Source organism: Ambystoma mexicanum, chromosome 6q (assembly GCF_040938575.1).
Source record: "Ambystoma mexicanum isolate Mex_15411 chromosome 6q, UKY_AmexF1_1, whole genome shotgun sequence".
In the NCBI taxonomy this organism is placed as follows: Eukaryota; Metazoa; Chordata; class Amphibia; order Caudata; family Ambystomatidae; genus Ambystoma; species Ambystoma mexicanum.
This window is the reverse complement of record NC_090937.1, coordinates 130,333,063-130,355,002: the sequence shown is the minus strand read 5'-3', so window position 1 is coordinate 130,355,002 and position 21,940 is coordinate 130,333,063. Positions and strand designations below refer to the sequence as shown.

Below are 21,940 nucleotides of genomic sequence, written 5' to 3'. Positions count from 1 at the left end.
ATTGCAACATTACATGTGCATTAGACACCAAGCAAATATGCACTTACCATGAAGAATCTGCACACTAGGACAAATATGCATTTATTCATGAAGAGAATTAACATGGCATTCATAAAGACATGAAGAATACTAACATAAGCAATGTATAAGCTGAATGCAACATGAACGACACACAACTATAAATCACTAACATAGAAATGCAACATTAATGGGCAGCCACCTTTTCCAAAATGGAATACACTGCACCCTTTTAAGGTAATGAAAGGCCTAAAGACTTCAAAATAATTTGAGATGCTCAATTCACAGAAATACAGGCCTGTGCAGAGCTCAGGCAGTAGCTGGTAATCATAGCGAAAGTTATTGAGAAAATAGGGAGGGTCTGATTGCTGCAGAAAATGCACAAGATAATAGTTGCCAGGACAAAGGAATACTCCCAATCTAATTAAAGTTTGGAAGAGCACAACCGACCATGGCGAGCCAGGTGCAAGTGAATCATAAAACTAAGAAAACCCCATAATGAATAACTCAACAGTGTCCCCAGTGGTAAAAAGGAACCATAACACTCACATTAATATTAGCTAACATCCACATAAATGCACAGTGAAATAATTCCAAATGTCCCATCACACATGACCCATAATTGAAGTATGTTGTCCTTTCAATAGCAATGAACACAGATAGGACACCTGCCTCACTCCTCACACATATCCCCAGACACGAGGCTCCGGACAAGGTTGAACACAAAGAAATTACTCCGACTGATAGCCTAAGAATATGGGATGGTATCTTACTTAATTTAAAGGAAAGCCGTCAGTGGACTCTCCCTCCTACTCCTGTTTGGCTCATGTCTTGACAACCTATCAGTTGCCTAAGTTTGGTCAGCATGGAGCCAACCAATCAAAACCCTCAATGCTCGGCCGCCCAGTACACATTAGGCCAACAAATAAACTATTGTAGAGATGATGTCTTTTTACTATTATCACTTTAGAGGTGGTCTTAGTAGGAGCCATCAGATTGCTGTTACCGTTGTAGAATGTATTGTAGTCAATCCCCTTAACCAATCCCCCACCCTGTAGATTTTGGTACGGTATGATGCTAATTATGATGAAGGCTCGATATAAAAGCTGCTATTTTCAATAAGCACATTGAGAGCTTTGAGATTTGTATGATTATATGTTGTCACTGCTTTATTTTGATATCAATAAAGCTGGGATTTTCCTTGCACTTTGTCTATTCCTGTTATTGTGTTTGGTGTGATCAAGCAGCAGAACCTCTGTATAATTTGGGCACTTCTCAGGCCATCTTTGCAATGCCCCCTTGATCTAGGAGTTAAGAACGGACCTCCCAACACTGTGAAACCTCTACTTAGATGATATCAGATGACTCCTTGATTCTCTTCCCACTGATCTGCCAGTAGTGTTCATGATTAATGACATGATTGAGGCCCTCTCACTCCATCCACTTTCCACTATCTCTGGCCATGCCCCAGTCACCATCCACAATCTAACTACACACAATCACAGCCACCCTCATCCTTCTCAGACGTTTCTACTACCTCTGTTTGTCAGGATCCTTCCATCAATGACTCTCTCAGTGAATATTCGCTCTTGCACATTATGTCCATTATGTCTCTGTTTCTTCTCCATTCTCCCATAATACATCAAATCAGGTCCTCATTTCTTGCTTTGTCTCTACCTCCTGCCAAATCCCTTGACCAGTTTTAATTTAGCACTGTCATCCACCTTATAGCACTGCTGCCCCAACAATTCACCCAGTCTATCTCATCCATGTTTCCCCATCCATTCAACAGCTGTAGACACCCAGCCATCTTACAGTTATCACATGTCCCTCAATCACAATTCCATCTTGGAGAATTATCATTGACCTTAAAGTCTATGCTTGCATCCTTAATCCTCTTATTTCTTGTCCTCACTCTCAGCAAATGACTCTGCAACCTGCATCTTTCTCCGAACCTCTAAGATACAAGACACAATATATGCCATCATTTCTTCCGTCCATCTGCCTCTTTTTTCCATCTCATTTTCTGAACATTAAACATTCCACCCGCAAAGTCAGTAGAACTGACCCCCATACTCGAGTTCACCATCCATGTGTGTACCCAGTTGACCACTTTGCTACATAGATAGTTAGAAACTAGCACCCCGAACCTGTACCTGCCTGTCTCCTGGTATAAATATGTACTCTTGCCATTCTTAAACAAAATGATTACAACATGCCTGCTAACTATTGACCAATTTTCCACTTCACTATTGCAAAGTGCTTGAAGGCATAATACTTAACTGCATCCCTGCAAACCTGGATATATGTGGATAGAATAACTATATCCAGTCTGATTTCTCTAGCAGACATTTAATTGAAATAGAGCCATACAGCTCTATTTGCATTGATTGATTAGCTTCTCGTATATCCTTATCTTCCTCACTTACCTTTTGCACTTCTGACCACCTCACACTACCCCAGAATGCTTTGAATTCTGGTTTGAAGTGTGATGACTTTGCTCAGGTTTACTACTAACTGATTGATCATTCCCATTTTATGGTATTTTGGCACTTTCATCAACACCCCTTCACTGTCAGGATCCTTCATCTGTCTATAGCATGTCTTCTCTTCTGCACCACCTCACCCGGCAAACATACCTCCTCCAGTGGCTTCTCATATCATATATTTACAGAATGGTCCCCTTCTTCCCTTCACCCCTATGTTATCTTCTTGAAGAGCCAACTTTCTCCAACTGCCTTGCATATATCTGTCCTCAGATGATGTGTGATATCTAATGTTCAATTTCTCTAAAACGGAAGTAAACCTTCTGAAACTCCCTAACATCAGACCCATCTCACACATTTCCTTATTGCCTGATATCCTTTCCGAGCAATTTTAAACCTCAACAGCTCATCAACTCTCCTGATCCCAACCCTGTTAAGCCTCCTGAACATTTGGAAATTCCATCCCCATCTCACCTTCCACTCTAGGAAAACCGTCATTTCTGCTGGACTCCTGAAACGGTGGGATTACTTACACCGCCTCCTCATGGTACAACTGCTTCACACCTTTTTACCACCCTCAATTTAACAAACCTCAACCACTACAACCTTCATGTTTTCCCCACCTCTGTGTAAAGCATTTGAGATGGCAGTCAATGCAGAACTGCTTCATAGTCAAGGTCCTTTGTCTAACCATCAAGTCTTTTTATGCGGTAGCACACCATCCCAAACACAGCAGAAGCTAGCTCCTGCTATGGACACTCTTGCACTCTGAAACCATCCTCCACCTTACTGTCCAACAGTCACCATTTACCAGGTGCCGCCTCACACCTCTGCTCCACCACCCTCTCGAATTCCAAAATCAAAACTTCCTATGCCCTGAAATTAAGAATACCACTTCAGAATGACTTTCAAGAACACACTCGACATCCAATTTCTCTCACTAGAACTAGAAATAAGGTGGTATAATTTTTCTGAGTATCCTCATCCGAAGAGGCACTGGTATATATATATTTGTAAGCATTACCAAATTGTATATTTCAGCTAATGTCCGTCAGTGCCGTTCCCACTCTGTTTCCAGCACAGTCTCCACCGTCTCCTCCCGACCCGGTATATATATCATCCACTCCAGCTGCCTACAAATGACCTTATGGGCTGTGCATCTTGTTGATGCAGTCTGTTCAATTAATCAATACAAATAGAATATTCATATATGCGTGCCCTTTGCAATATACCTTGGGTCACTTTTAAATATGAATTAAGAGATTGTGTGTGCATTATATGGCATTTACGTCCTTTTCACATGAAATAGAAAACAGACATTGAACCTTAGGTCTGGGAAGATCCAATGTTCCCAAAGATAAACTATTGACTGTGTCCATACTACTGAGAAACATTTTAAATTAATCATTTTCATTATCATATCAGTGCTTTCTTATAACATATGCACATATCAAGTGTCTACACGTCTACATGCCGATGATTATTCCAGGCAAGAGAATTGATGACTGGCACAGAGATGAATTGAGAATGAGGATGCATATTTACTGCAAATAGCAAAACTGGACCTTTTTTTAGGATGTTTAAACACACAGAGACACACTGATAGGGCACCAATGGGGTAAATAGACCTGTCTAAATAAAACCATCAACCTATAATTTCAATATTCACGTTAAATCTAACCTGCTCAATGACTAAGCGAGAATTCAATGTATTGCACACAAATGTCAGTAAAACATGTGGATATACTATTGTGATGAGTGCATAAAAAAAGGATTATGCTATTTAAAGTGTATTGATGCTTAAAAAGTATAGATATGGGGGGTGTGGCAATGAGGGCAACCATGTAATAGCACAGAGTCGCTGCTCCGCCTCCAAAAATCTGTCGTCTTACTGGAAACTAGCCTCGTTACCAGATGCATCCATGTGATCTGCAGAGGGATCGAGCAGAGACCGGCTGTCTGGCAGAGATACCATTGAAGCAAAGATTTCAGCAGAAGAATGAAGGTAAATCCTGGAACCCGGCTGCTCACCGCTCAATTCTGCTGGCACCTTGCCGAGACCCTGGCGACCCCGGAGCAAACCTGGTCTCAGAAGCGGTAGTGACATGTGAGACTGGAAGAGGGGGCTGGTGGCCTCTGTGTTCTCTGGCATAAAGCAGCCGGCAGAAGCAGTGGAGCTGAGATGAGCAGCTGGGGAGGGGTTGGCACGAGCCCTGAGATCTGGGCATGGGCTGCCACTAGAGCCCTGACATGAGGCCTGTGGAAACAGAATGGCACAGCAATAGAACGTGAGGTGCAGTGATCCCGGAGCATAGCTTGTCTTGACAGCAGTGGTGACGAGTGTGATTGGAGGTGCATGGGCCCGATCATCTGGGACTGGTAGGTGCCACCCTGCCATAGAAGCAGCACGAGTACTTGAGTTTCCACAGCCGCGAGCACAGCACTAAGACAGAACTGCGTCCAATGCACTGATAACGAGAGAGGTGGTATAGATGGATTAGCGGTAGCCTGTTACTTTAAAAGTGTTGCCTTCCCCCACCTGATTTACTGGCACTATCATATAGTCGGCTACATGGGGGCGCCAGGGGACCTGAGGGAGAATGAGGATCGGGGGCAGAGTCATACAAGCTCCTGTGGGCCTAGACCCACTCCCAGATACCCAGAAAGTAAATGTTTAAAACGACAGGCAAAAATATAACAAAGCTTTGTGGCTGGGAGCTCTCCGCAGTCTGAAGATATGGAGACCTCTACTGGGGGTACAGGTGCAAAACAACACGGGGGTCAGGAGCAGACTGCCCATAAAATAGTGAGCTAAAACAACTAATCCTCAAGGGCAATACACACATCTCGGAGCAAATTGGTAGACTATCACAGAGCATCACACTAATCAAACAGAACATGGATAATCTAAGAGAGAGGGAAACTGGAGGTTAACAAAAGGTTTCAAAGGTGTAAGACTCCCTGGCAGAAACCTCTAGACATGTTAGCAAGCATAAAGATCAGATATGCTGAGCTCCAACACAAGGTCAACGATCTGGAAGACCGCCCGCGCCAACATAATATACGCCTCAATGGCCTGCCGGAGGGCACGGAGATGGGAGGCCTAGAACAATTCTTTGAGGCATTTCTGCCCAGCATAATGGCTGAAGTGGAGGAGCTACAAGGCATGATTATAGACAGGGCACACCGGATCCGGTGCAACAACCAATACCTGGTGCACGACCAAGAACTGTCATCATGAAATGCCTCAAATAACACAACAAAGAGAAGTTATTGACAGCAGCTAGAGACCAAGGTGATATCATGCATAACGGAACAAGACTGGCATTATACCCTGAATAAGCACTGCAACACGAAAGCAGAGGCAGATGTTCAATGGTCTAAAGAACCTAATGTGTGAAAGGTAGATAACGTATGCCTTGTTACCACCTTAGAATAGAAGTAGAAATCAAGAGACACTTTCCTCAGACCCAAGTGAAGCCGTGCAATTTGTGGAAATACTTCCAAAACATTGCTGAAAGCGGGATGTAGACCTAATCCTATTGGGGAGGATTTGGGATTCACATCCATGAGCAAAGTTACACAAAAGAGACAGAATATCTCTTCTTAAATTAATGAACTGAAGATATGTGTCTAGAAAAATATAAGTATATACTGCATGGAATGCGCATGGCTTAAATAATCAATGGTGGTGCAGGGAGCAGGATGCAGATATGTATACAGAGACTGTGCTGCCAATGCGATCTTGTATTTCTGGCACGCCCCCTTTTCGGTCCTGGGGCTGTCACCCAGATTTGTCACATGACTTGAGGGTGTTGCTAGCCTCCTAGGATCTAAATTGACTCAATGGTTATGATTTTTTAAGTCAGGGATGGCTTGGAGCACATCTTTTTGAGCTGATGCCGGCCAATTGCTGCTTTACAGGTTGGGGTTTGGAAGCACGGGCAGGGAAGGGAAGTTATGGGGGTTGTTATTGAATTGTGTTAAAGCAATGATTTCATGTACATGTTGGATCAATGGTGGGCTAGTCTGGACCAAAAGACAGGCTACAGATAGGCAAAGTATGGCAGAACAACATGATGGCAGCACACAGGGATACAAGTACAATGTGTGTAACATGGAACATCAGAGATATCAATAATGTTGCAAAAAGGCATAGGGTTGTCTCATAATTTAAAAAGGCATAACATTGAGATAGCTATGTTGCAGGATACACACATTACATGCACGAGCATGTTAAATTACATAATAAGATGAATGGCCAACTATACTTTTCATCTTTTTCTGCTGCAGCCAAAGGGATGGCGATTTGGATGGCACAAACAGTTCAATTCGAACCAGAACAATTCTCTGAATACTCTGGCAGATTTGTTGGGGTTACTGGCCAGCTGAATAGTACAAAAGTGTTCCAGCTGATCACTTATGCACCCAATATTGACGACTGTGTTTTTTTACATGATGTCTCAGATATTAGTTGACCACATGGGAAACATGATTGTGCATATTGGAAGGTGAATTCAATTCTATACTGGACACAAACCTGGATTGCTCCAGGAAAACAGGACTCCCCTTAGGGTCAGCATCCAAAACGCTATTATATATTTATTTTATTTTATTCATTTATAAAGCGCACAAACAATCCAAAGGCATTGAGGCGCTGGTTACAGGCATACGTTTATACTTACAAAATAGGTGATTTAAACAGGGGTAGAAGGTGCCAATACAGGGAGGAAGTTGAAGAAGGTGGGCAAAGCTGTTTATTTGAAGAACTGGGTCTTTAGAGTTCTGCGGAAAACCCAGTATGATGTTTCAGCTCTGAGTGAAGGTGGGAGGGCATTCCAGTGTTTGACTGCGATGTAGGGGAAGCTTGAGCCTCCAGCTTTTGCTCTTCTGATTTTAGGTAAGAGAAGACGGTGACAATAAGGTGTCCTAGATGGTCTAGATGATTGTGCTTTAGTGATTGTTTGGACAAGGTAGTGTGGGCAGTGTTGGACAGGCGCTTACAAATCCTCGCTAAGTTGGGATACCGTTATTGGTCACAAGTGCATAACTCGTTCTCAGACATTGACACAATATTTATTTGTAAATTATCAGCACAAATGGTGAGACACCTAGTATTTTTAGACAGATCAATATCTGATCATTCCCTGCTGAAGATGCTGATGTATCGAGGGGGGTGGGCCCTAGCTCTCCACCGCAATGGGATTACAAACCAGAACATTGCAGGATGTGGTGTACACGCATAAGATTGAAGAGAAGATATGTGATTTTTTTTCTTTTTTATAGGAACAGAGGTACAGTAGACTCAAGTGGGAAGCTTTTGGAAACATTCAAGTTCATGATCTGGGGGTTAATGTATAAGACCTGGGGAGTGAGTCACATGTTAAATAAGGAAATAACTTAACTAGAGAAGTAAATAAATAGGCCCTAGATTGCCTACATCACATGGACCCAGCAGTCCCTGGTTGGCACAAACACAGATGAAGTTGAACATGACACAAGAGAGGCTTAGTACATTTTAAACTGTGAATATACCAAATACCAAAATTAATTTGGGGGTAAGGCAGGAAAAACCGTAGCATCAGTGACATCAAAAATACGGGAGAGGAACCCTAACACTCACATAGAAATGCCTGAGGGAACTGTTACACATGACTCACTGACAATTAAATCACTGTTTGAAGAGTATTACTCCAATTTATATAATGTGAACAATGAAGTTGGTGAGACATTAAAAATAGATTTCTTGGCAGATGTAACGTAGCTCTGTTCAACCGGACATGACTATCTGAATCTATATAGCCCTGCAACCACACAATATGTTTGTTTAATGGGCAATTTCGAATCTACCAGTGGACAAAGCTCCAGGCTGGTTGGGCTACCGGACAAATCTTATGCTGCATTTAGTGAGATCCTAATCCCTTACTTACAAGATATGCACATGGAGGCCCTAAAAGCCAGGAGATTACCACAATCTCTGACTAAGGCAGTGATTAAATAAATCAGAAATCAAGCATGGGTCTTAAAGACCTCTGTCGCTGATTAACACAGATGCAAAGATCAATAGTAAGATCCTGGCGGGGAGGATTGTGAAAGTGACACCCTACCTGGTCTCCAAAACTCAGGCGGTATTCAAAGCAGGGCCGAAAACTTCCACTAGCCTGTGTAGATTATTTTTGGTGCTTGATAGGGTCAATGTCACCCCCAGAGACTATGCTCTATCAAGCTTCGATACAGAAAAAAAGTGTTTGAATGTGTCCACTAGTGGTTCATGCATGCTGCATTGCAGAATTATGGGTTTGATCCAGTGGTACATAAATGGATCTCACTACTTAATAACAACCGAGTAGCTAAAATCAGGACCAATGACAACACTTCAGAGCCGATTAGAATAGGCATTGGGACGAGGCAGTGGTGTCCCATGCCACTGTTTCTATTCAGCCTTATTATAGAGTCTATGGCATGCAGCTATAGAATGAAATTTGCCAACCAGGGTATCACTATAGCTGGAGCCCAATACATAGTCTCATTGTATTTTGACACATACTATTATACACGAGAGAACCGGGAATTACAATTCGACTTTTTCTGCATGCAATTGAGCGGTTCGGAGAAATATCTGTGCACCGCTTGCAGGTTATACGAATAGTCGCCCCACCATAATAGTTTAAGAAAATGGACTCAATACTACTCAAAATACTGTGGGGTGATAAAACCCCAAGGATTGCACTAACCAAAGTGAAACAACCCATCAAAAATGGAGGGTTGGGCATCCCTTATTTTGGAGGCCACTGCAAGGAGGCTGAAAAAGGTGGTCTTCAGTGGGTGGGATAATAACATAGAAACTGGAATGCAAGCTTCTGCCCATGATTAGAGCCTGGATTTCTGATAATCTAAAGAAAAGAAAGCATGCTCTAATTTAAATGTCATATTCATTAAGCAATAGACCCCATGCAGGCAGGGGACGTTACAAGGTCAGGTAATGTGCTGGGGGCAGAATTACAGGTCATAGTGAAGCAAGCATCTTATTGTTAGCCGCAGGGCATTACCAGACCCGGTAATACCGCAGCTCAGTGGGGTTTATTGCTATTTGCATCCCAGAATGATTTTCCGGTATGCTAATTGTTTCTTTTTTTTAAAGTTGAGAAAAGTTGTGTTTGACGTTTCTCAACTAAAAAGTAAACTACAAAACACGATGGGAGAAAGTGTGTCCTGGCTACCTTGCAATCGAATCTTTCTGAAAAATTGATTTTCCATGCTACTTATGGTTTAAACAGTGTAGATTTATTTAATATTTTTGTGTGGACTCATAGTCCTGGTAGTGGTCAGCCGACACGTGTTTCGACCTTGTGGGTCTTTATCAAGTCTCAGGTATGTTTGGTTGGTCTGGCCCCAGATGGGGTCGCATTTGTGGTCTGTGCAGGTCCTGTGTATTCACAGCTTTGGTCTTGATGGGCCTAAGAATTAATGTATTGGCAGAGCTGCTGCTTTCTTGCTCTCTACAAAACAAGATGGTCATCATTGCCAAGTTAGCACATAATCCCTTCTTCCTTTCCATGGCAGTGTTTGCCTTTGGTGGAGTAGCAACAGGAACACTGAGGTTTCCTGGTGAGGGACGAGGAAGCTGCAGGTAAAGAGGGGTAGGGGAAGAAGGAGGAGCCAATGGAGGTTGAAATTGGAACTGGTAGTGTGGGGAAAGAGAAGGAGGAGTTCTTACCTGCTGACCTGTTGGGATGATCGCGGCCTCCTTCTTATGAGGATGCTCGGGACATGGGTTTTACAATGAGGAAAAGCCCCGATTCTGAGCTTCCCAATTGGTTGGGGTGCCAGATGTGCCTCCCTCCATCCATGGGTGCTAATTGAAACAAACATTTGGGACACAACTCCCAGTTCTATTCCCTCAACCTGCAAAGAAAACACCATTACAACAACAATTGTAGAGAAGGAGCTAAGGTTAAATGTCATCTATGACGATTTTTTACTATAAAAATTAAATTTTTTTATGAAATGCTTTGAGACATCTCTCGAGAGATCAGGATGAGGGATGTCTGTTGATATCCGTTGTACTCCCTGTTTTAGATAATTTTGATATTAAAGCAGTGTCTTGTGCCAACTACCCGAGTTGTTTCTATTATTGATGTTTGAGTAAACTCTGCATCCATCGTTCATCTCTAAGGTATTGCTAACCCATCTTAAAGGGCTGTTGAAGGAACCTCAGTTCACAATGGTGTCCCTCCTCTGCCATAGCTGATAAGTGAGACATACCCCCACTCTCTTGAATGAGTAAATGAGACATGGTTAGTAAATAATGGATGGATTGATGGATTACCTGTCTTATATGAAGTAGTAAGACTTGTTGGATAAATACATGGGTGAATGTGATGACAAGCATAGCGCAAAACATTTATTCTTTCTTTGCTGACTCGTGTGATTTATGGTAATCTATATGTGTGCGTGTGCACAACCTCAGTAAAACATTGCAGAGCATGTATGGTTAATAAGATGAAGCATGCATTATCCCTGTGCTATAGCTGATAATAGATGGTGTGGCAAATTAAATGTGGCTCTTGTATTTTAACCAAGTTATACTATTGTTGAAATACAACCTATAAAGATGCTTTAAGGATGAGAACTTAAATAGCTTTTTTTCAGGGTGTCCGGCAAGTGTTCTTTTATTCTACCAAACATCGGCTTTACAATGTGTTGATAACTGAGCTCCAAGGACGTCATTTCACCAAAATGCCACGGGTAGCAGAAGTGACATCACACAACCCTTGACCTCTGATGACATCTAGGAAGTGATGCCATTTGACCTCAACCCGAAGTGACATCACAGGAAGCAATGAAACACATCCTTTCATTCCTTGACAAAACGGGAAGAGGCATCACATAGCATTGCTCCTAAGTACACTACGAAAAATATGGTTATGAAATCACTAATTTGATATACATTTCATACAAGAATGGATCACCAAATGTATCGTTAATATCCACCCCATATTACCAAATTATTGTGAATCTAAGCAGACGTCCAACACCAAATGATAATGATGTGTTATTATGTGTTATGATGTCTATATAACGTGTTATTATATAGCACTTAGGCATAAGCGTTTTATATACAACAAATATACATACAATATTAACCAACCTGTGTTAATACTCATATATCGACCTCAGAAGGATGAAAGGCTGAGTTGCCTTGCCAGGATTCAAACCTGCCGATCAATCACACATCGCAGCAGTGAGCGATCAACCCACTGAGCTATCTTACCGGCTATAGCTACCTTACCGGCTATAGTAAAATAAGCAATTACGTGTCTGAATGTTCTCAAGTCAAAAATCAAATTACACTCTGTAGTGGATACCATTAAACTGGAAACTGATATTTAACAGCAGGCCAGTTCATCTGCAGGTCGATTGCAAAGTTGGCCACTGGCGAGCCTGCGTGGATCTTCTTCTAAGGCTTCAGACGTTGGCAAAATAGGGAAAACAGCGCACTGACATGACATCCCATACTCTGGGCACTCGTTACCTCATACATGCAAACCAACATCCTGAACAGCATGCCAGGGGGATGGGACAGAGAGACATATTCCAACAAAGATTTAATTGTGGTGCAATTAAATCAAGCGCCAATTGAAGTGCTATGGTCAAAAATGTCTACATTGTACACAAGCTTTTCGGCACAAGGATTTTGTCTAGTGACCGAGGACACTGAGATGAAATGTCGTGTGATGATCTTAACAGAGACAACAGCAGAACACACATGCTATTACTGCAACTTGGGAAAAGCGAAATAAATAGTCCAAAATGGATGCTTATACTGCTCTAAATGCTTTTTGGAAGTTTTTGTGTGAATTTGAGGTGTTTAAGAACATATTAAATCAGTGACTCAGCCCCTGAAGTGTGCCTGAAATAAACCTTTAATGAGTCTAGAAATTATTGTATAAAATTCTTCAAAGGCAAATTATGTGTTGTTCCTATTCTTTATTATTTCACTTGTGAACCCTGTTTTTTAAGAGGCCTGAACAAGAATGCAGCCACTCCAGAAACAAAGAGCCAAGTTGTGCTGGCCACAGCTGGGGAGCTTTCATTTGTAGAGAAAGCAAGGTAGACTACAGGGGTAGCAAGGCAGACCTCAGGTGTCGCAGTTGAGACCCCTTGCGACTCTCCAAATGACGTCCCTGCTAATCAACTCTTGTTTTTGGTGTAAAGAGTAAAGTACCGAGTGCAGCATTTAAATAGAACCATTCCAAACGTCTATTCTCGATATACTCTGTTGAATGATATGAGAAATATTTTTGATATACAATAAACATGCTAAACAGGCCTATTGAGATGGCCTCACTTCAGACCGGCAATATCTGAGTGCTCTATTTAACATGACAACTGTATACTGTAACAAACATGAAATGTTTAGGAACATAAATAATATTTGATTTGACTTCCGTGTTGTACATGTTTTCAAAGGCAAACTTTTTAGAATAAGGGCTTTCTGCAAGACTCCTCAAGGAACAAGGGCGATAATGGCAGGATGGTCAGTTTTTAACTGTGGGCCCCGCAGATCTGGGCACTATTGAAAAAGATGAAAACAGTGAGAATGTATTTGAAGCATAGGGACAGACAACCTGGCCGCTCATCGCTCTCTCAAATGCAAGGAGTTGCATGGGTCAGTACAAATTCACAGGAGCTCATGCTCCAGTTCTCTATACATTGCATGAAGGGGACCTCCTACTTTGCACTTACATGCCAACAAGTCCCCTCCATACAATTGATGTTTTTGCACAACAAAGTGCAAAAGGAAAGTGTAAAATGTAGGCAAAATCACCTGCTTGCGTTGTTTTTATTCTTTGCAATGGAAACAGAGTAAACACTGCTTCCATTTATGCAATGCAAGTGCTTAAATTCTTATAGAATCCACCTGCCTTTTGCTGTTGAAAGTTTTTCGTGACTTGCATGGTGGAGAGAGGGAGGATGACCGAAATGGAAATGGAAATTCTGTTCTGTATCCCCTCGCAAAACACAAGAGGTGACGGCTGGAAGGTTTAGAATTATTCTTAACCTGTGGCATTGCTCTGGGCACCCCTCCAGACCATCATTCTTCACCTGCCAAGCCATTACAAAAGGGGAAAGATCAAAGGCAAATAAGGACTTGTCCCACCCCAAAAGGGGCAGTCCAGCCAGAACTGCTCGGTCTCATCTCTTCTGCACGAGACCACACCCCAGACATGTTTCGATCTTGTTGGGCCTCATCAGTGAGGAGTAGCTTGGGTCTGTGAGCCCAGCAGGCACACGACCCACGTTTGGCATACCCGTCTCACTCAGGAAACTATAGCAAAAAACAAGAGGTGATAGCTGGAAGGGTTAGAATTAATCTTAACCTCTGGCATTGCCCTGGGCAACCCTCCATACCATCGTTCTTCCCCTGTCAAGCCATTACAGAAGGGGAAAGACCATATGCAATTTAAGCCTTGTTCCACCATAAAAAAGGCAGTCCAACCCGAACAGCTAGGTCAAAACCCTTCTGCTTAAGACCACAAGCATCCCCAGACATGTTTCGACCTTCTTGGGCCTCATCAGTGAAGAGTAGCTTGGGGCCAAGCCCAGCAGGCACGGGATGCACGTTTAGGCCTACACGTCCCACTCGGGGTGATTATAGCAAAACATAGGAGGTGATGTGCGGAAGGTTTAAAATGAATCTTAATCGTTGGCATTGCTTTGGGCAACCCTCCAGACCATTGTTCTTTACCCGCCAAGTTCATTTTAGAAGGGAAAAGACCATATGCAAATCAGGCCTTTTCTCACTTCAAAAGGGGCAGTCCAGCCCGACTGTGAGGTCACATTCCTTCTGCTCAAGACCTCAAGCATCCCCAGACATGTTTCAGCCTTTATGGGCCTTATCAGTGAAGAGTAGCTGCCGTCTCTAGGCCCAGCAGGCATGGGACCCACATCTGGGCATACCCATCCCACTCAGGGTGACTATAGCAAAACACAGTTTTGTTGTGTCCCCTCAACACAAATGAAAATGTCACGTGGCATAAAATGCGTGCATAAAAGGTTTACAAATGCCTTTCACACAGGCATTTTAACCTGTGTCTTGCTCAATATAAGCTCCACAGAGTAGCCACATCGCCAGCATTTGAGCTTGTATTCCCTCCAACGGATGCGTTATTTGTCATGGGTGAGGTATACAATGTTGTGGTGCAGTCAGTGAGCGAAATGCAGTCTAATTAGGTCTTAAGGTCTGTGGTACTTAAACCCTCATTCCAAGGTGCACATTGTAATCTACTGACTAAGATAGTGTATGTTCTATACACCTCTTAGGAGTTGTGGTTGTCTCACCTTGCATGCATGTGAGTGGTGGTTGCCTTAGCTTCTGCTGAAAGCAAGATGTGGTGTCCTCAGTTTATGTTGCATGCAAGATGTGGTGCATCAGCTTTGTTTTCATGTGAGTTGTGCTTGCCTAACCTTATGTTGCATGCTGGATATAGGTTCACTCATTTATATGGATTACTACCCAATCCAAATGAGCAGACTATGGAACCAGCCATTTGAATGTATTGGTTTAAACCTCTTTTGTGACTATAAGTGATCAATTCAGAAACTGGACTAATACTTAAGTGGGTGCAATGGGCCCCCTGAGTTCCAACCTCAGCTTTCCCAAATCACTTCATCTGACTCTTATCTTCAAAAGTAAGGGGGTGCAGAGAGATATGACAAGAACGGATTTGGGCCTGTATGTGCTCCCATATCAGATAAGTAGCATGCATTAATTGATTCTACCATCCCCTGATGTTGCAGTGTCTCTCCGGAATGCCAGGGTGGGGCTTGTGGAAGCAAAGTGGGTATTGACAGTGCATGGAATGAAGTATGCAATGGTGTATCTTTCCAACACTCTGCGCAATGCATGCCTAGACTCTGCCACATCATTAATTGACTATTGCTTGTGCAAGAGGAAAGCCGACAGAAGGAAACACAGACTAAAGGAGCGGTTTGGTTATAATGCTAGCATGGCACCAGAAGAGTACATATAAGCTGGTTAGCTGTAGTGACTTTGGAAATGCCCAAGCTGGTCAGAGGGAGAGCAGGCTAAATGTGAGTACATTCTCTATGGGCTCGGCTGTATTGTACATTATGCTCTGAGGTCCACTTGATGTATTTGGGATCGCTGACCCTCCTTCTGCACATCATTAGGTTTCATCAAGAAATTCAGTTGACTCATTCCCATGAGAATCTCATCAAAATCAGGGGTGTCCATATGTTTTACTCATTATACTCTTGTCAGTCGTAGGGGTTCACAGTTCCCTGGACCTTTGCTTGAAGAATTGATCAGAGACCCAAAGCCCGCATTTGCATTAGTTGCTGTTGGTTTGTCAGTAGATCATCCTGCACCGATGAGAGTATATACACTAATGTGCAATTATCCAGACTTTCTAAGTATATTATTGGTTGCAACAATGCTAATATATGCAGCAATTTCAATGCAATTCTTAGGTCCCGATTCGTGGAATTTGTGCACAGTTCAAAGTGACTTTGCATTGCTGAAAAGTGACTTTGCTCTGCCGACACAAACGCTGATTCATGGAATTGCGCAAAGTGTATTTTTACAATGAAAAGTCATTTTGTCCTGCAACAATGACTTTGCATAGTTCATGAATCAGGGTTTGTGTCAGCAGTGAAAAGTCCCTTTTTAGCAGTGACATGTCACTTTGAACCATGCAAAGAAGTCCATGAATCGGGCCTATTTTTTGGGTAGGTCAATATCAGTGAGAGGTTGGAGTCCTGTGCATCTAGGAAGTGTCTACAATTAATTAAACTGTATGACTTACTTGATATTTGGATGGCTATGAAGTTTGGAGTTTGGATTTGGATTCAATCCACTTGTCATAGTTTTTCTTATATGAACTATTTGATTTGTCATGCTTGGCACTGCCCGGTTTGTCAGACTCTTCACTGACACAGTGTACTTTTCTGGATCACTCCATCCTGCTTGCTAAATTTTTCAAACCTAATGCTGGGAAAAATATGCTTCCTAGATGTTTAAATGGACGGCCCTTTCCGACGTGCTTTTTAGCTCCTCATTGAGTGAGGAGATTTCACGTCTTTTAGTGGAACGGAGATATAGGGCCTGATTCAGAGAACGTTTTCCTATGGGAGTACGCCATTATAAAACACTTCTGTGAATCAGGCCCATAGTTATTTACACGGTGACAATCTGGGCGATCCTCAAAACATATGGTTGTTGTATGTTGCAGGATACTCTGGCTTCCACACGCTGTCCAACAATGATTAGACATGTTGGGGAAGTCTACCAGAGAATTTAGATATTATAGCAGTCTTATTGTGGGAGTGCTTGTGGGCATCAAAAGGGCAAGGAAGATTTTCCTGGAAAAGTTACTTGAGAGCTTACGTTCCAAATGGCATCTGGTTGCTAGAGAGTATGGCGAACCGAAGAGGCCGACAAGGTGTCTTTCATGGCTTGTGAGTAAAGAGCAGAGTATAAACAATATTATTTTATTTGGAAGACTTTGAAGGTGTGATAACCACCACCCAAACGGAAGTCAACACGCATTTTCAGAACTTTAACAAATCTCTCTATATAAAACATGTAAGAGATGATACAAGCAATGTAGAGTGTTTTCCGAACAATATTTCGATCCCAATACTTGATGATGTGAGAGAGTGTGATCACTAATCCATGACTGACATTATAGCTGGTGGTTGTTATTTTGGACACACAAACATGTTTGATTCAGTGCAGCGGGATTACTTATTTCGACTATTTCATAGATGCAGGTGAGGGGAAATAACATGACAATGTTTCAATATTATCTATTAAATGCTAGAGTTGTTGCTGGTATCATTATTTCTCTGCTTTTTTTTGGAGAGTGGAACATGTCATGGCTGTCCTGTCTCATCCATGTTATTGTCCTTAGTCCGGGACCATCTTAAAATTGGGAATAGTCCTAGGCAGTTAAACCATTCTGGGGTGATCACGTTATATCCATCTGTTATACTCCCAGATGTTATATTACATTTGTGAGGCTGTTAGTAATTTTCCAAACATAGTTGTCATGTTTGGTCAATACTACAGACTCCAAATATACTAAAACAAGTACATTCATTTTCCATTTATTAATTTTGGGCACATGTGGACCTTCCTTCTGATGGTGTCAGGAACATGTAAGGTATGTAGTAGAAAATGTTACATAGTCTAAGAGTTATTCCAACATCATCATGACTGCTTAATGGACACATATATACTGTAAGCTTCCAATTTCATTGGTTCACAGAGTTGCAATTGTCAACACGGTTGTTTTACCCACATTTTTCTTTTTTTTATATATATTATAGACCATCACTGTTGTCCTCAATAAAGGCATAATTACCAAACTGCATAGCCACTCAATTTTCCTATGTCAAGAAATATCTTTGCTCTGCCTAAGCTCCATTTTATTTGGTAATTTTAAAAGATGAGGGTTTCAGACCCCATTCAGTATGCATAGGCTTTTTTCTTCTTTTTTTTTACAGAGGACCGGGGAGAGTGTGTTAGATGCAGGCCCTCAAGGGCACATTTTCAGCATGAAGTATGCTTGTCTCCAATGATTTCTCACTTCTGGTCTGAGGTGTTTATCAAAATGTTTTGAGTTGTGGATGTGTGGATTATACTAACTCTTCAAGACTGTTTCCATAATGCTAATATTTGTAAGTCACTCGATATTAGAGTATTCAGACTAGCTGCCATGGTAGCTAGGATAAAGTTGGCCATGAGTTGGATTTGTTGGCCAACCCCACTGCATGGAAGGTGACTGGAGGCCTGTATGTGCATCAGTGATATTGATGAGGGTATGATGGGTGGCTCACTCCCAGCTGCCAACTCTCCCAGGAATATATATACAGCCCCTCTGCCAGCCTATGAACAATTGTACTTTGGTAGGCGGTGGGTGGCCAATTCTGTCTGCACATTGGTGGCTGTTGTATCCCATTGATTGTCTGTGGCATGTATCCACTGCAAGAAATTGTTTGGCATTAACCTTGATTGTGAATCATAAACTCTGCATACATATGTATTTCATGTACAAATGCTTTCCTTGGTCTATACTTGTGATGAGACTCAATTTATTTTTAACTGTAAAAAGACCTTTTTAAAATAATGTATCTCATTTATTTTTTCTCATATCTACCTAAATTTACAATGTTAAGAGGAATAAAGCATGTTAACATCTTCCGAATGCCTTGGGCTATTTTTTAAAAAAATCCCCCTTGTACTTTCAGCTCGGCTCGTGGGATCCAGTTATAGGCCTCAACGGGTCATTGACAGACAGAAGACTGGAAAACAACATGCGTGGAGTTGTTCTGCGTGTGGCCACCGTTTTGGTAAGCAGAATATACAGCAGGCACACGTGTAATTTTCCTCTTATCTTCTTTATAAATCTTGCATATTTTTTCTCTCCTCCCTCACTCCAGCTTTCCCACAACTTAACACCTTAAGCCCTCCTCCTCACCTTGATCACTCTAGCGCCCAGCCTAGCCCTCGCTGCCTCCCTGCCTCGCTGCCTCGCTGCCACAGTGCAGCATACATGCGAATGGCTTATTGACTCAGGGCGAGTGACAAATATTTGTAAAGTCCCACTTTAATGAAGAATACTGGAAAAAAATAAATGCAGCAGTCAAGACCTTCCTTGCCAATATAAGATCAATGTGAAATTTCACATTAAATTGAGGGTTCATTCGTTTCTGCATGGCTTTAACATTGCAAAGAGGTAGTTTCATACACATAGACAGGCTGCACAAGAAAGTCAAGAAAGAAAAAGAAAACAACTGCTAACAAGGTTTTTATGGTGCTCCGTTGGACAGATACATTACATAATAATAATAATAATAATAATAATAATAATAATAATAATAATAATACTTATGATAACAATATGTGTAATAATAACAATTACAGCAACAATATGAACAATATGTATAATAATAATAATAATAATAATAATAATAATAATAATAATAATTAGTGTTAGTATTATTATTATTGCAATCATGGAAATATGTACACTAATAATAATCATTATTATGAATATTATTACTATTATTGCTGTTAATGATAATAATGATAATAATAATAACTGACATAATGTGGTTTGCATTCTTTCTATTGTTTTGTATGTGTGTATTTCCTGTGCTTATTTTTATTCTTGTTGCTTTTATGAATAATAATGGTTATTATAATATGTTTATAATTCTCTTAGGATATCTTTGCATTGGGAACTGAGCATGTGCTTAGCCATGATCACCATGAGATCTAGCTACCATTGTTTGCAATGATAGGACGCGTCATCTCTGGAAAACCCTTAGACCCCAATGGAGGAATGGATGTCACGGCCAGATTATCCTCCCATCTAAACACTGAGGCTGTCCTAATCAGTAACTATGCTACAATGTTGCAAACATATAATCATTGGGGTGGACGTTGAAAAAAAGAAACAGATGAGCAACAGGTCCAGTGTGCATTATGTACTTTGTGATTCAAGCACACAACCCTTTTATCGCAGACATAATTGTCAAACATAAAGAACTGTAATTATACTTATATCCCCCAAAATGCTGTTTGATTTTATCAGTAGCAGGCTAATACCTTCACTAGTGCTATTAGTCCCTTTCTCCATTCTCATTGTGATACTACGAAATAGTACAATAGCAGAACAAGGGGAGTTCTTCTCTTTGAAAGGGACAGTGAGTTAAAGATTTAGTTGAGATTCTCCCTGGGGCCATCCACCCAAGAACAGGTCAATCGGCTGTGTTTGTGCGGTAGAGAGACTCCCAGAATCCCCTTTGTTTCGCATATTAAGTAACTTTGGGTCTCACCCTTAGTTACCAGGGGTATACAGACGTGGACCCCTTGGTCACTGTTCTCAGAGAGGCACAACTCCACCTCACTGATGATGCCCAACAAGGCTGAAACACATGTAAGGGGTAGCTGTTGGTACTCTTGTTCAGAGGAGAATTGCCTAGCATTTTGGTGCTGGACTGCCCCTGAGCAGGACAAAGACTGATATGCAGGGATATTTCGATATTTCTTCTCTGTGAATGGGACAGTGAGCTAAAGACTTGGTTGAGACTCTGCCGGGGGCCATCCACCCGAGCACAGGTCAATGGGCTGTGTTCGTGCCATTAGAGAGACTCCCAGAACCCCCTTTGTAGTACAATAGCAGTATACTAGAACTGTTCATCACATACATGGTTATTCCAGGTTTTGGTAAAGTGCTTTGCTTAGTAAGACAACGGTTACATTCCAAGTATAACTGCAATTTTTACTGGAAATGATCATAGAAAAATATGTAACATTTTTTTAAACAAGTTTACAAAATTAGGACTGTGTAATCATTTCCTTTTTTTGTTTTTTTGATAGATGCTTTTGCAAAACAAAAACCCTCAAGATATCTGTTTATTTGCTTTGGTCAGACAGCTGTCAGCTGTCAGCAACAACTGGATGCCTCTAGCAAATGCGCACCAGACAATGAGACTCTCACCGACATAGAAAGTAACAGAGTGAGACAGAAAAAAAGAGAGGAAAGAGGCCGAGGCAAAGACTATTATTATTATTATTATTATTATTATTATTATTATTATTATTATTATTATTATTATTATTGTAATACTATTCCTAATAATAATAATAATAATAATAATAATAATAATAATATATTAATAATAATAAAACAATTACATATTGTTCACCATCCAGGCTTGCAGCTTCTAAATTTCATGGTATTATTAATGGAATACACTCAGACGTTTGATACCCATAAGTGTGTATCTATCAGAGGACAATGCATTATGCAACATAGCTTAGGACAACTGCCACCATGTAAGTTGTTAACAAATCTATCTTATGGGAAGGTACAATTTGTACCAAAAACTTTTGCTATTGATGACCACACTATTAGTAGTTTTGATAACGTGTTTACATACTGACTGCCTGTTTCATGATAACAAATGAGTACAAGTTAGCCAATGAAAATTCTTGGAGCAACAGTATCATATTTGGCATTTTACCCATCACTGTCTCCATATCTGAAGGACAGGTCTACTTAGAGCAGTAACAAAATGCAAGAACAGAATTTTTCTTCATTACTTGGCTCCTTTTTCACAGACCTTCTACTTTGTCACTATCCTTTGTCACAGCCATTTTCCTTCATCAAAGACCTTCTCATGTGTCACAATACAATTTCATCAGTCTTTCACCATAATTCTTCTCCTTCATTGCAGTCATTCCCCTTCATCACAGTCCTTCATCACAGCCCTTCAGCTTCATCACAGTCCTTCTACATTCCCACATTCCTTATCTGTCATTCCTCACAACCATTCTCCTTTGATCAACAACCTTCTTTTTCATAAACTCATGGAAAAGCTGGCCGTCTCCCAGCTTA

General features: G+C 41.3%; 1 protein-coding gene across 2 annotated transcripts in view; it reads left to right on the top strand.

The window, feature by feature from the left end:
• GRID2 (glutamate ionotropic receptor delta type subunit 2) overlaps nucleotides 1-21,940 on the top strand; it is a 2,892,146-nt gene that overhangs the window by 2,091,487 nt on the left and 778,719 nt on the right. For both annotated transcript variants that reach the window (XM_069630564.1, XM_069630565.1), the window contains exon 9: nucleotides 18,783-18,884. In XM_069630564.1, coding sequence (XP_069486665.1) covers nucleotides 18,783-18,884 — 102 coding nt within the window. The remainder of the gene's footprint in view (nucleotides 1-18,782; nucleotides 18,885-21,940) is intronic.